This window comes from Haemorhous mexicanus, chromosome 36 (genome assembly GCF_027477595.1).
Source record: "Haemorhous mexicanus isolate bHaeMex1 chromosome 36, bHaeMex1.pri, whole genome shotgun sequence".
Classification (NCBI taxonomy): Eukaryota; Metazoa; Chordata; class Aves; order Passeriformes; family Fringillidae; genus Haemorhous; species Haemorhous mexicanus.
Window position 1 is genome coordinate 1,181,501 of NC_082376.1, and position 15,021 is coordinate 1,196,521.

The window sequence follows — 15,021 nt, forward strand, 5'->3', positions numbered from 1 at the left end:
GGGTGAAAAAAGGGGAAAACTTGGGGGAAAATTGGGGAAAAATGGGGGAAATGGGGAAAAAATGGGAGGAAAATGAGGGGAAAGTGAAAAAATGGGGGGGAAATGGGGGGAAAATTGGAGAAAAAATGGGGAAAAAATGGGGGAAAATGGTGGGAAAATTGGGGAAAAATGGGGGGAAAAATGGGAAAATTGGGGAAAAATGGGGGAAAAATGGGGAAAAATGGGGGAAATTCAGGGAACTGTTGGGCAAGCGGGTTCTGGGGATTTGGGGGGTTTTCCTGGGCTCCCACCTGGCCGTAGGTGCCCAGCAGGATCTCGGCGGCGCCGTCGAAGTCGACGTCGGTGACTTTGGCACAAACGACGGCGTCGGAGCCGCGGCTGCCGGGCAGCTCCAGGGGCTCGGCCAGGCAATCCCCCAGAATCCCCGCCAACATCCCGAATCAGAATCCCCCCACCGCCGAAAAATCCCCAAAGCGCCCCAAAAATCGCCAAAAACGCGTCTGAAAATTCCCCAAAAATTCCCCAAAGTCTCCCAAAAAATTCCCCAAAAATTTCCCCAAACGTCTCCCAAAGTCTCCCAAAAAATTCCCCAAAATTTCTCAAAAAATTCCCCCAAAATTCTCAAAAAATTCTCAAAAAATTCCCAAAAAATTCCCAAAACGACGCCCAAAGTCTCCCAAAAATTCCCCAAAAAATCCCCCAAAATTCCCAAAAAGTTCCCCAGATTCTTCCCCCAAATTCTCCCCAAAACCTCCCAAATATTCCCCAAAATTTTCTCAAAAAAATCCCCCCAAAAACGCCCCAAAAATCGCCAAAAACTCGTCTGAAAATTCCCCAAAAATTCCCAAAACGTCCCCCAAAATCTCCCAAAAAATTCCCCAAAAATTCCCAAAAAATTCTCCAAAAATTCCCCAAAAATTCCCAAAAATTTCCCCCAAAACCTCCAAATATTCTCCAAAATTCCCCCAAAAAAGTCCCTCCCAAAATCCCCCCAAAATGCCCTAAAATTCCCCCCAAAATTCCCCAAAAATTCCCTAAAAATTCACCCAGAGTGGGAAGTTTGAGAATTTGGGAATTTGGGGGAATTTTTGGGTGGAATTTGGGATTTTTTGGGGAATTTTTGGGTGAATTTGGAATTTTGGGTGGAATTTGGGAATATTTGGAATTTGGGATTTTTTGGGGGAATTTCTGGGTGGAATTTGGGATTTTTTGGGGAATTTTGGGTGGAATTTGGGAATTTTTGGGTGGAAATTGGGAATTTTGGGGGAATTTTGGGTGGAATTTGGGAATTTGGGGGTGAAATTTGGGATTTTTTGAATTTTTGGGTGGAATTTGGGAATTTGGGGAATTTTAGGTGGAATTTGGGAATTGGGGGAATTTTTGGGTGGAATTTGGAAATTTTGGGGTGAAATTTGGGAATTTTTTTTAATTTTGGGGTGAAATTTGGGATTTTTTTGGAATTTCTGGGTGGAATTTGGGAAGTTGGGGGAATTTTGGGTGAATTTGGAATTTTGGGGTGGAATTTGGGCATTTTGGGGGAATTTTGGGTGGAATTTGGGAATTTGGGGGTGAAATTTGGATTTTTTTTGAATTTGTGGGTGGAATTTGGAATTTGGGGAATTTTAGGTGGAATTTGGAATTTGGGGGAATTTTTGGGTGGAATTTGGGAATTTGGGGTGAAATTTGGGATTTTGTTTGAATTTTGGGGTGAAATTTGGGATTTTTTTGGAATTTTTGGGTGAAATTTGGGAATTTTGGGGAATTTTGGGTGGAATTTGGGAATTTTTGGGTGGAAATTCGGAATTTTGGGGTGAAATTCTGGGAATTTTTTTTGGAATTTCTGGGTGTAATTTGGGAATTTTGAGGAATTTTGGGTGGAATTTGGGAATTTGAGGAATTCAGGGGTGATCTCACCGATAAACCACGGCGCTCTCCAGGGTGCTGCTCACCAGGAGGCTCCAGGAGCCCTCGGGATCCTCTGCAGGAATTTCGGCAATTCCGGGTTGAAAAAGGGGATTTTGGGCAATTCCACCTGGTCCCATTTTTACCCCATTTCCCCCCCAATTTTCCTGTTTTTTTCCCCTTTTTTTCCCAATTTTTCCCCCCCTTTTTTCACCCCATTTTCCCCGGGTGTTTCCAGCCCCAAAATCCCCATTTTTTTCCCCATTTCCCCCCATTTTTTCCCATTCTCCCCCTGTTTTTTTCCCATTTTTTCCCTGTTTTTTCCAATTTTCCCCATTTTTTCCTTTTTTTTTTCCTGTTTCCCCCATTTCCCCCCCATTTTCGCCCACTTTTTCCCTTTTTTTCCCATTTTTTTCCCATTCCTCCCCCATTTTTCCCCCAATTTTCCCCATTTTCCCCCTGGTTTTTCCCCCGTTTTTCCCAATTTTCCCCCTTTTTTCTCATCCCCCCAATTTTTTCCCATTTTCCCCCTGGTTTTCCCCATTTTTTTCCCCCTTTTTTTCTCTCCTCTCCTTTTCTTTCCTCTCCTTTTTTTCCCCCATTTTTCTCCAATTTTTCCTTTTTTCCCCCATTTTCCCCATATTTTTTCCCCCATTTTTTCCATTTTTTCCCCATTTTCCCCCAGTTTTTCCCATTTTTCATCTCCATTTTTCCCATTTTTCCCTGTTTTCCCCCCATTTTTTCCCATTTTCCCCTTTTTTTCCCTATTTCCCCTTTTTTTCCCCCCATTTTTCCCATTTCCCCCCATTTTTCCCCTTTTATTTTCCCTTTTTTCCCCCATTTTCCCCATTTTTCCCCGTTTTTTCCCCATTTCCCCCCATTTGTTCCCATTTTTCCCCATTTCTCCCATTTTTTCCCCATTTCCCCCCATTTCCCCCCATTTTTCCCATTTTTTCCCCATTTTCCCCCATTTTTCCCCTTTTATTTTCCCATTTTCCCCCATTTTATCCATTTCCTCTCCTTTCCCCCCCATTTTTCTCCAATTTTTCCTTTTTTTCCCCATTTTTCCCATTTTCCCCCTTTTATTTTCCCCATTTTCCCCCTTTTTTTCCCCATTTTCCCCCATTTTTCCCCATTTTCCCCACTTTTCTCCATTTTTTCCCATTTTCCCCCATTTTTCCCATTTTCCCCGGTTTTCCCCCCAGTTTCTCCCACCGGGCTCCTCCCGGGGCAGCTGGAAGAGCAGCACGGCCGAGATGGGCCCGTCCTGCTGGCAGCTCCACGTCTGCAAAACCACTGCAAAATTGGGGAGAAAAACGGGGATTTTGGGAAAATCAGCGAAAAATGGCAATTTTGGGGAAAAATGGGGGGAAATGGAGAAAACTGGGGGGAAAATTGGGGTGAAAAGTGGGGATTTTGGGGCTGCAGCAGGGCCGAGATGGGCCCGTCCTGCTGGCAGCTCCACGTCTGCAAAACCACTGCAAAATTGGGGAGAAAAACGGGGATTTTGGGGAAAATCAGCGAAAAATGGCAATTTGGGGAAAAATGGGGAATAAATGGGGTGAAAATTGGGGTGAAAAGTGGGGATTTTGGGGCTGCAGCAGGGCTGAGATGGGCCCGTCCTGCTGGCAGCTCCACGTCTGCAAAACCACTGCAGAACTGGGGTGAGAAACGGCGATTTTGGGCAAAATGGGGGAAAAAATGGGAATTTTGGGGAAAAATGAGAGAAAAATGGGGGAAAATTGGGGTGAAAATTGGGGATTTTGGGAAAATGGGGAAATATGGGGGGGAAAAACGGGGATTTTGGGATTTGGGGGATTTTGGGATTTGGGGGATTTTGGGAAATCGGGATTTGGGGAATTCAGCATTTTGGGAATTCAGGATTTTGGGGATTTTGGGGAATTTTGGGAACTGGGGAATCCTGACCCCGCGCGGCCTCGTCGACGCGATTTTGGGAATTCGGGGAGTTTGGGAATTCGGGAATTTGGGAATGTCAGGATTTTGGAATTTGGGAATTTTGGGAATTTGGGGATTTTGGGAATTTGGGGATTTTGGGAATTTGGGGTTTGGGAATTTCAGGATTTCGGGAATTTGGGATTTCGGATTTTGGGGAATTTGGGATTTTGGGGATTTGGGATTTCGGGAATTTGGGATTTCGGGATTTCGCCGACCCCGGCGTGGCCTCGTTGACGCGATTTCGGAAATTTGGGCATTTAGGAATTTCAGGAATTTGAGAATTTGGGGATTTCGGGATTTCAGGAATTTCAGGATTTCGGGAATTTTGGGAATTTGGGGAATTTGGGATTTTTGGGATTTTGGGAATTTGGGGAATTCGGGAATTTCGGGAATTTGGGAATTGGGGATTTGGGGATTTTGGGGAATTGGGAATTTCGGGAGGGCCGACCCCGCGTGGCCTCGTCGACGCGATTTTGGAATTCGGGAGTTTGGGAATTTCAGGAATTTGGGGGATCGGGAATTTGGGGAATTTGGGGATTTTGGGGAATTTGGGATTTGGGGAATTTGGGAATTGGGAATTTGGGGATTTGGGGATTTCGGGAATTTGGGATTTTGGGGACTTCGGGATTTTGGGATTTTGGGATTTGGGAATTTCAGGATTTCGGGAATTTGGGGAATTTGGGGAATTTGGGGAATTTGGAATTTCGGGGGGGCCGACCCCGCGTGGCCTCGTCGACGCGCGCCGCCCGCACGAAGCCGCTCTGGCAGCCGAGGGCCGAGAGGCGATGGCCGCAGGAGGGCACGGAACGGACATCCAGCCACAGCACCCTGGAATGGGGAGAAAAACCCGGGAATTGGGAAAAAACCGGGAAAAATGGGAAATCAGGGGCTGGACATCCAGCCACAGCACCCTGAAAAATGGGGAGAAAAACCCAGAAATTGGGAAAAACCGGGAAAAATGGGAAATAACGGGGAAAAATGGGAAAAAACGGGGGGAAAATGGGGGAAATTGGGAAAAAAAACGGGAAAAAATGGGGGGGAAATGGGGGGAAATGGGGGGAAATGGGGGAAAATGGGGGAAAATGGGAAATCAGGGACTGGACATCCAGCCACAGCACCCTGAAATGGGGAGAGAAACCCAGGAATTGGGAAAAAATGGGAAAAATGGGAAATAACGGGGAAAAATGGGAAAAAACGGGGGAAAAATGGGGGAAAATGGGGGGAAATGGGGAAAAACCAGGAAAAATAGGAAATCAGGGACTGGACATCCAACCACAGCACCCTGAAAAATGGGGACAGAAACCCGGGAATTGGGAAAAATAACGGGGAAATGGGGAAAAAGGGGAAAAACGGGGGAAAATGGGGAAAAAATGAAAGAAAATGGAAAAAATCAGAGGGAAAATCAGGGAAATTCAGAGAGAATGGGAAAAATGAGGGAAATTTTGGGAAATTTTGGGGAAATTGAGGGAAAATGGGGAAATTTATGGAAAAGTCAGGGGAAAATGGGGAAAATCAAGGGAAAGTGGGGAAATTTGTGGGAAAAAATCGGGGGAAAATGGAAAAAAAGCAGAAAATTAAGGGAGAAATTGGGGAAATTCAGGGAAAATTGGGGGGAAATTGGGGAAATGGGGAAAATTGGGGAAAAATGGGGAATTTGGGGGAAGTAGGGGGAAGAGGCCGAGGTGGAGGCTGACGTGCTGGGCAGGTGCTGCAGCTCCGGGAAGAGCAGCTGCACCGGCTGCTCCTCGAACTGGTGAGAGCCGCGGTTCTGAAAGGGGAAAACGGGGAAAATAACGGGGAAAATGGGAAAATAACGGGGGAAAATGGGAATTTGGGGGTGCTGGGGGATTTATGGGGATTTGGGGGGAAATTTGGGGAGTTTTGGGGGATTTTGGGGAGTTAGTTGGGATTTTTGGGGGATTTTTGGGGGGATTTTGGGGATTTATTTGGGATTTTTGGGGGATTTTGGGATTTTTTGGGGGATTTTTGGAGGGATTTTTAGGGGGGAATTTTGGATTTTTGGGGGGGATTTTAGGGGGAAATTTGGGGAATTTTGGAGAGATTTTGGGGGAATTTTGGGGGAATTTTGAGGGAATTTTTGGGGATTTTTGGGGAAGAATTTTGGGGGATTTTTGGCTGATTTTTAGAGGGATTTTTGGGGGGGAATTTTTGGAGGGAATTTTTGGGAAATTTTTTTGAATTTTGAGGATTTTTGGAGGATTTTTGGATTTTGGGGGATTTTTTTGGGGTATTTTTGGGTTATTTCAGGGCTGTTTTGGGCTCTCTCACCTCTCTGTACAGGTGGATGGCCGGGAGAATTTTGGGGTATTTTTGGAGTATTTTTGGGTTGGTTTTAGGATATTTCTGGGCTGGTTCTGGGGTATTTTTTGGGGTATTTCTGGGGTATTTTTGGGGTACTTTTGGGCTGGTTTTGGGGTGATTTTGGGGGATTTCTGGGCTGTTTTTGGGGTATTTCAGGGCTGTTTTTGGCTGCCTCACCTCTCTGTACAGGTGGATGGCCGGGGAGATTTTGGGGTATTTTTGGAGTATTTTTGGGGTATTTTTGGAGTATTTCTGGGGTGGTTCTGGGGTATTTTTTTGGGTATTTCTGGGGTATTTTTGGGGTGATTTTGGGCTGTTTTTGGGGTGATTTTGGGGGATTTCTGGGCTGGTTTTGGGGTGATTTTGGGTTATTTCAGGGCTGTTTTTGGGCTCTCTCACCTCTCTGTACAGGTGGATGGCCAGGGGGATTTTGGGGTATTTTTGGAGTATTTTTGGGGTGATTTTGGGGTATTTTTGGGTTGGTTTTAGGATATTTTTGGGGTGGTTCTGGGGTATTTTTTGGGGTATTTCTGGGGTATTTTTGGGCTATTTCAGGGCTGTTTTTTGGCTCGCTCACCTCTCTGTACAGGTGGATGGCCGGGGGGATTTCTGGGGTGGTTTTGGGCTGGTTTTGGGGTGATTTTGGGGTATTTCAGGGCTGTTTTTTGGCTCCCTCACCTCTCTGTACAGGTGGATGGCCGGGGGGATTTTGGGGTATTTCAGGGCTGTTTTGGGGTATTTTTGAGCTGGTTTTGGGGTATTTTTGGGCTCTCTCACCTCTCTGTACAGGTGGATGGCCGGGTCGTTCCCGCTGAGCAGGAACACGGTCTCCAGGTGCTCCCCCACCCTGACCCTGCGGGTTTGGGGCCCTTTCAGGCGACTCCCGCAGCTCCCAGGAGCTTTTGGGGCATTTTGGGGCATTTTGGGGCATTTTGGGGGTTTTGGCACTCACTGGGCGTGGCACAGCTGGAAGGGGGTGAAGCGAAGCTCCAGGTTCAGGCAGCTCTCTGGGGGGGGAGGGGAGGGGCTTTGGGGGGGTCCCATCCCCATTTTGGGGGTCCCTGATCCCATTTTTGGGGGTCCCATCCCTGTTTTGGGGGTCCCTGATCCCATTTTTGGGGTCCCATCCCCATATTTGGGGGTCCCATCCCCATTTTTGGGGTCCCTGATCCCATTTTTGGCTCCCCAATCCTGTTTTTGGGTCTCTGGTCCCATTTTGGGGGTCCCATCCCCATTATTGAGGGTCCTTGGTCCCATTTTTTGGGGTCCCATCCCCATTTTCAGGGTCCCTGATCCCATTTTTGGGGGTCCCATCCCCATTTTTGGGGTCTCTAATTCCATTATGGGGGTCCCATCCCCTTATTTGGGGTCCCATCCCCATTTGGGGGTCCCATCCCCATTTTTGGGGGTCCCTGATCCCATTTTCGGGGTCCCATCCCCATTTTCGGGGTCCCATCCCCATTTTTGGGGGTCCCAGCCCCATATTTCGGGGTCCCTGATCCCATATTTGGGGTCCCAGCCCCATTTTCGGGGGTCCCATCCCCATTTTGGGGGTCCCATCCCCATTTTTGGGGTCCCTGATCCCATTTTTGGGGGTCCCATCCCCATTTTGGGGGTCCCAGCCCCACTTTGGGGGTCCCATCCCCATTTTGGGGGTCCCTGATCCCATTTTGGGGGCCCCATCCCCATTTTGGGAGTCCCTGATCCCATTTTTGGGGGTCCCATCCCCATTTTTGGGGGTCCCATCCCCATTTTTGGGGCCCCTGATCCCATTTTCGGGGGTCCCAGCCCCATTTTCGGGGGTCCCATCCCCATTTTTGGGGGTCCCATCCCCATTTTTGGGGTCCCATCCCCATTTTGGGGGTCCCATCCCCATTTTCGGGGGTCCCATCCCCATTTTTGGGGGTCCCACCCCATTTTGGGGGTCCCTGATCCCATTTTTGGGGTCCCTGATCCCATTTTCGGGGGTCCCATCCCCGTTTTTGGGGGTCCCATCCCCATTTTGGGGGTCTCTCACGGGCCACGGAGTCGAGGTCGAACTCGCAGCCCGGCTCGTAGTCGCAGTAGATGTTGAGGAAGGGGCTGGGCTTGTCCCCCGAGTCCTGGGGGACCCCAAAACCCCTCAGAGCCCCCCAAAACCCCTCAGACCCCCCCCCAAACCCCTCAGAGCCCCCCCCAAAACCCCTCAGAGCCCCCCCAAAACCCATCAGAGCCCCCCCCAAACCCCTCAGAGCCCCCCCCAAACCCCTCAGAGCCCCCCAAACCCCTCAGAGCCCCCCAAAACCCCTCAGACCCCCCCCAAACCCCTCAGAGCCCCCCCCAAAACCCCTCAGAGCCCCCCAAACCCCTCAGAGCCCCCCCAAACCCCTCAGACCCCCCACAAACCGCTCAGAGCCCCCCAAACCCCTCAGACCCCCCAAACCCCTCAGACCCCCCCCAAAACCCTCAGAGCCCCCCAAACCCCTCAGACCCCCCAAACCCCTCAGACCCCCCCCAAACCCCTCAGAGCCCCCACAAACCCCTCAGACCCCCCCCAAACCCCTCATACCCCCCCAAACCCCTCAGAGCCCCCCAAACCCCTCAGAGCCCCCCAAAAAAACAACCCCAGACCCCCAAAACTGACCCCAGAATCCCCAAAAAATTACCTGAGACCCCCCCCCCCAATCCCACCTGAGACCCCCTAAAAATCACTGGAGACCCCCAAATCCCTGAGAGACCCCCCCAAATCCCACCTGAGACCCCCCTAGACCCCCCCAAAAGCCCCCAGAGCCCCCAAATCCCCCCCAGAGCCCCCCCAAATCCCCTCTGAGACTCCCAGGACCCCCCAAAAGCCCCCCAGGACCTCTTGAAAGCCCCCAGAGCCCCCAGATCCCCCCCAGACCCCCCCAAATCCCCCCAAAAAGCCCCCAAATCCCCTCCGAGACCCCCCTGACCCCCCTAAACTCCCCCGAATGCCCCCCAGACCCCCCCAAATCCCCTCAGAGACCCCCCTGACCCCCCCAAACTCCCCCGAATGCCCCCCAGACCCCCCCACATCCCCTCTGAGACCCCCTTGACACCCCCCAAATCCCACCCAGACCCCCCCGGACCCCCCCAAATCCCCTCTGAGACCCCCCAGGACCCCCCAAAGCCCCTCTGAGACCCCCTTGACACCCCCCAAATGCCCCCCAGACCCCCCCCAGACCCCCCCAAATCCCCTCTGAGACCCCCCAGGACCCCCCAAATCCCCTCCGAGACCCCCCAGACCCCCCCAAATCCCCTCTGAGACCCCCCCAAACCCCCCCAAATCCCCTCTGAGACCCCCCCAAACCCCGCCAAATCCCACCCAGACCTCCCCAAATACCACCCAGACCCCCCCAGACCCCCCCAAATCCCCTCCGAGACCCCCCTGACACCCCCCAAATCCCCCCCGGGCCCCCCCCGGACCCCCAGCCCCTCCCCCACCTTGATGAAGGTGATCCCCACCACGAGGCCGCGCTGGGGGGGGGATTTGGGGAAGGAATCGATGGAAACGATCTCGGCGTCCACTGCGGGGAGGGCAGGGAAAAACCCACTGGGGGGGGCCCCGAAAGCACCCCCAAAACACAAAAAAAATCCCCCAAAAATCCCCCCCAAAAATAAAAAACAACCCCCCAAAATACCCCCAAACAAAAAAAAAAAATCCCCCCAAAAATCCCCCCAAATAATAAAAAAAAAATCCCCCAAAATACCCCCAAACAAAAAAAAAATCCCCCCAAAAAATAAAAAAAATCCCCAAAAAATCCCAAATAAATCCCCCAAAAATCCAAAAAAATAAATCCCCAAAAAATCCCAAAAATCCCCAAAAAATCCCCAAAATCCCCAAAACATCCCAAAAATCCCCAAAACATCCCAAAAAAATCCCAAATAAATGCAAAAAAATCCCAAATAAATCCCTCCAAAAATCCCCCAAAAATCCCAAAAATCCCCAAAAAAATAAATCCCAAAAAAATCCCAAAAATCCCCCAAAAATCCCAAATAAATCCCCAAAACATCCCAAATAAATCCCCAAAAAATCCCAAATAAATGCAAAAAAATCCCAAATAAATCCCTCCAAAAATCCCCACAAAAATCCCAAATAAATCCCCCAAAAAATAAAAAAAAATCCCCAAATAAATCACCCAAAATCCCACAAAAATCCCCAATAAATCCCCACAAAAATCCCAAATAAATCCCAAAAACTCCCAAATAAATCCCCAAAACATCCCACAAAAATCCCCAAATAAATCCCAAATAAATCCCAAAAAAAAAAAAAAAAAATCCCAAATAAATCCCCAATAAATCCCCAAAAAATCCCAAAAATCCCAAATAAATCCCCAAAAAATCCCCAAAAAATCCCAAATAAATCCAAAAAAATCCTCAAAAAATAAAAAAAAATCCCCAAAAAATCCCAAATAAATCTCAAAAAATCCCAAATAAATCGCCACAAAAATCCCAAATAAATCCCCAAATAAATCCCAAATAAATCTCAAAAAAATCCAAAAAAATCCCCCCAAAATTTTTAAAAATCCCCAAAAAAGAAAAAAAAATCCCAAAAAATCCCCAAAAAAATTAAAAAAATCCCAAATAAATCCCCCAAAAATCCCAAAAAATCCCCAAAAATCCCAAATAAATCCCCAAAAATTAAAAAAAAAATCCCCAATAAATCCCCAATAAATCCCAAAAATCCCCAAATAAATCCCAATAAATCCCAAATAAATCCCCAAAAAATAAAAAAAAAATCCCCCAAAAATCAAAAAAATCCCCAAAAAATCCCAAAAAAATCCCCAAAAAATCCCCCAAAAAATCCAAAATATCCCAAATAAATCCCCAAAAAATTCCAAAAAAAATCCCCAATAAATCCCAAATAAATCCCCAAAAATCCCCAATAAATCCCCAATAAATCCCCAAAAATCCCAAAAAATCCCAAATAAATCCCCAAAAATCCCCCCCAAATCCCCCCAATCCCCCGGCGGTCCCGGCGGTCCCGGCGCCGTACCGGGGATGTAGGTGAACTGCAGCTCCCGGGCCAGGGGCCGCAGGCGCGGCCGCAGCTGCCGGTACCGGAACAGCAGAACCTTCCCCTTCAGGGCCGCCGCCAGCAGCGAGCCCGCACCGCAACCGGAACCGGAACCGACACCGGAACCGGGACACGGAGCGGGAACGGCACCGCAACCGGAACCGGAACCGGGACACGGACCCGAACCGGAACCAGAACCAGGACACGAACCGGGAACAGGACACGAACCGGGACATGAACCCGAACCGGGAACGGGACCGGCACCGGGACACGGACCGGGAACGGGACCGGGACACGAACCGGGACCGGAACCAGGACCGGGACCAGAACTGGCACCAGGACCGGGACCAGAACCAGGATAGGAATCGGGACAGGAACCAGGACCGGGACCAGAACCGGAACCGGGACCGGGACCGGAACCAGGACCGGGACCGGAACCAGGACAGGAACCAAAACCGAGAACTGGGGCAGGATCAGAGCTGGGGCCGAGACAAGAACCAGGACCAGAACCGGGACCATGAACCGGGCCAGGATCAGAACCAGAATGAGCACCGGGACCGGGACCGGGACCGGGGCATTGAACGGGATCAGCACCGGCACCAACACCAGAAGCAGGACTGGAACCGGGAGCACAAACTGGGTCAGAACCGGGACAAGAACCGGGACCCCGAACCCGATCAGAACTGGGAGCGGGACCAGAACCGGGACCGGGGCACTGAAGTGGGTCAGCACCGGAACCGGGAGCAGGAGTGGGGACCGGAACTGGCTCAGAACCGGCAGCAGGGCCACGAACCGGGTCAGAACCAGAACCGGAACCAGAACCAGGCCCGGAGCGTTGGGGCAGCGGCTCAGAAGCGGAAGCAGGGCCCTGAACCCGGTCAGAACCGGGACCAGAACCGGGCAAGGAGCGGGAGGGCTGCGGCTCAGAACCGGAACCGGAGCCGGTGCCGTTCCACGGGGGCAGCGCGGCCAGGCCGTAGACGTTGCTCTGGGAGCCGAGGCGGCTGAAACTGTCCTCGACCAACGGGCACCGGGACCAGGCCCACATCACGGAACCGAACCGGGACTGAACCGAGACCTGCAGAGAAGCGGGAAAAAACCAGGATAGAAGTGGGACAGAACCGGGAGCGAACCGGGCCAGAAGCTGCAGAGAAGCGGGACTAAACCGGGCCAGGGAGAAAACCGGGACCGGGAGCGAACCGGGCCAGGCAGCGCCGCGGGCAGCCCCACCGTGACCGCACCGAGCCAGAACCGGGAACGAACCGAGAGGAACCGGGAGCGAACCGGGAGGAAACTGGGCCAGAAAGGGGAACGAACCGAGCCAGAACCGGGAGGAACCGGGAGCGAACCGGGCCAGGCAGCGCCGCGGGCAGCCCCGCCGGCAGCGCCGCGCCGGGGCCTTGCGGGGAGCGCGGCGCGCCTCGGTGACGTCAGCGAGCGGCGACGGGAGGAGTTTAGTGAAGCGGGCGGGGCTTCAGGGAAAGCTCCGCCTGTTGTAGGCGTGGTTTAAGCGCCATATAAGGTAATTGAGCCCAGAGGGCGTGGTTTGTGCGGGGGCGTGGCCTAGAGGTGGCGGGGAAGGGAATTTTGGGGTGAAAAGAGGAAATTCGGGGGCTCCGGGGGGATTTTGGGGAATTCTGGTAATAACCCTTAAAACCAGGCCACGCCCCAATAGAACATCACCAAAAAGCCCCTCCCAAATAGGCCACGCCCCAAAATAGAGGGAACACCTCCCAAAAAACAGACCACACCCCCAAAGAATTCTCCAAAACTCCTTTAGGCCACGCCCCTGAGCGGCAGGGAACGCCCACAAAATTAGGCCACGCCTCCAAAACACAGGCAACGCTCTTAAAACTGCAGGCCACGCCCCCAAAAAATCAAAACCACGCCCCCAAAATGAGTTTATGCTCTTTAGAAACAAAGCCACGCCCTCAAAACGAGGCCACGCCCTCACTCCCAAGGCCATGAATATTTAATGGCGGTGCCAGGGGTGCGGGGGCGGGGCCAGGAATGTTCCAAAAGGCACCGGGGGGGGGGGGGGGGGAGGGCTGGGGAATTTTGGGGCTTTGGGGGGGAAATTTTGGGGATGTTTTAGGGAAATTTTGGGGAATTTTTTTCAGCTTTTTGGGGGAATTTTGGGGATTTCAGGGGAAATTTTGCGGAGAATTTTGGGAGGAATTTCTGCAGCATTTTTGGGGGGATTTTGGGGTTTTATTGCTTTTTTTTTGGCGGATATTTGGGGTGCTTTGAGTCCTTTTGGGGGGGATTTTTGGGGTTTCCTTGAGCTGACTTTTGGGGATTTTTTGGGGTTGACTTTTAGGGGATTTTTGGGATTTTTTGGGTGCGAATTTGGGGGATGTTTTTCAATTTTTGGGGTTATTTTTGGGGGTTTTTTTGGGGATATTTTTAAGGCAATTTTTGGGGGGATTTTGGTGTTTTTTTTAGTGTTTTCTGGGGTAGTTTTGGGCTGAGTTTGGGATTTTTTGGGCTATTTTTAGGGGGTATTTTTAACACATTTCAAACAAAATTTTGGGTTATTTTTGGGATTAGTTCAAACCTATTTTTGGGGTATTTTTGGGATTTTTTGTAGCACATTTTTAGCCTCTTTTTGGGGTGATTTTGGGGGATATTTTTCGCCAAGTTTTGGAGTATTTCTGGGAGTTTGTTGGGGTATTTTGGGGGGGTTTTGAAGATTTTTTTTTGCCAATTTTTGGGATATTTTTGGGGGTGGTTTTGGGCTAATTTTGGGCTATTTTTAGCAGATTTTGTGGGTGTTTGTTTTTTTGGTATTTTTAACAAATTTTTTTGGTGTATTTTTGGGTATTTTTAGCATATTTTTAACAAATTTTTGGGTATTTTTAGCATATTTTTAACAAATTTTTGGGGTGTTCTTGGGTGTATTTTTAGCATTTTTTGGGGTGTTTTTGGGGTATTTTAAACAAAGTTTTAGTGTATTTTTATCATTTTTTGGGGGGTATTTTTAGCCTATTTTTGAGGTGGTTTTGGGGTGGTTTTGGGGACATTTTTAACAAATTTTTGGGGGGTATTTTTAACAGATTTTCGGTGTATTTTTAGGTATTTTTAACATGTTTTTATCACATTTTTGAGGTGGTTTTGGGCTGTTCTTGGAGTATTTTTGGGGTGTTTTTAGCAGATTTTGGGGCTGATTTTGGGGTGGTTTCGAGGATGTTTTTGGGGGTATTCTCACCAAATTTCCGGTGTATTTTTGGGTATTTTTAACACGTTTTTATCACGTTTTTGAGGCGGTTTTGGGCAGTTTTTGGGCTATTTTTGGGGCGTTTTTAGCAGATTTTGGGGTGGTTTCGGGGATGTTTTTGGGGTATTCTCACCAAATTTCTGGTGTATTTTTGGTTATTTTTAACACCTTTTTATCACATTTTCGAGGCGGTTTTGGGCTATTTTTGGGGTGTTTTTAGCAGATTTTGGGGCTGATTTTGGGGTGGTTTCGGGGATGTTTTTGGGGGCATTTTTAACAACTTTCCGGTGTATTTTTGGGTATTTTTAACACGTTTTTATCACATTTTGGAGGCGGTTTTGGGGGCGGTTTGGGGCAGTTTTTGGGGTGATTTGGGTGATGTGGGGTGCTTTTGGGGCGCTGTCAGCGCAGGTCCTGCTCGTCGGCCGGGATGCTCCTCTTGATGCGCAGCAGCAGCGCCGTCAGCCACTGGTCCAGCCGCGAGATGGAGTCGAACTCCTTCACCTGCGGGGCCGCGCCGCGGGGGGAATGGGGGTTGGGGGGAAATCGGGGGGGTTTGGGGGGAATCAGGGGAATTCGGGGGGAAATCGGGGGGATTTGGGGGGAA

At 49.9% G+C, this 15,021-nt stretch overlaps 2 protein-coding genes across 4 annotated transcripts in view; both read right to left on the minus strand.

Annotated features, from left to right (window-relative positions):
• KPTN (kaptin, actin binding protein) overlaps nucleotides 1-12,958 on the minus strand; it is a 19,288-nt gene extending 6,330 nt beyond the window's left edge. Inside the window, exons 1-11 of the mRNA XM_059872495.1 lie at nucleotides 12,461-12,958; nucleotides 11,177-12,275; nucleotides 9,625-9,707; nucleotides 8,198-8,282; nucleotides 7,133-7,187; nucleotides 6,958-7,033; nucleotides 5,553-5,626; nucleotides 4,577-4,686; nucleotides 3,118-3,198; nucleotides 1,912-1,978; nucleotides 291-438 (exon numbers count right to left, since the gene is read on the minus strand). Coding sequence (XP_059728478.1) covers nucleotides 291-438; nucleotides 1,912-1,978; nucleotides 3,118-3,198; nucleotides 4,577-4,686; nucleotides 5,553-5,626; nucleotides 6,958-7,033; nucleotides 7,133-7,187; nucleotides 8,198-8,282; nucleotides 9,625-9,707; nucleotides 11,177-12,245 — 1,848 coding nt within the window. The 5' untranslated portion in view covers nucleotides 12,246-12,275; nucleotides 12,461-12,958. The remainder of the gene's footprint in view (nucleotides 1-290; nucleotides 439-1,911; nucleotides 1,979-3,117; nucleotides 3,199-4,576; nucleotides 4,687-5,552; nucleotides 5,627-6,957; nucleotides 7,034-7,132; nucleotides 7,188-8,197; nucleotides 8,283-9,624; nucleotides 9,708-11,176; nucleotides 12,276-12,460) is intronic.
• LOC132341205 (alpha-soluble NSF attachment protein-like) overlaps nucleotides 6,265-15,021 on the minus strand; it is a 31,217-nt gene continuing 22,460 nt past the window's right edge. For 2 of the 3 annotated variants that reach the window (XM_059872576.1, XM_059872574.1), the window contains exon 11: nucleotides 13,095-14,918. In XM_059872576.1, the coding sequence (XP_059728559.1) occupies nucleotides 14,817-14,918 (102 nt within the window). In that variant the 3' untranslated portion in view covers nucleotides 13,095-14,816. Of the gene's footprint in view, nucleotides 6,536-13,094; nucleotides 14,919-15,021 lie in introns of those variants that run through there. The other variant, XM_059872575.1, reaches the window with a different exon arrangement.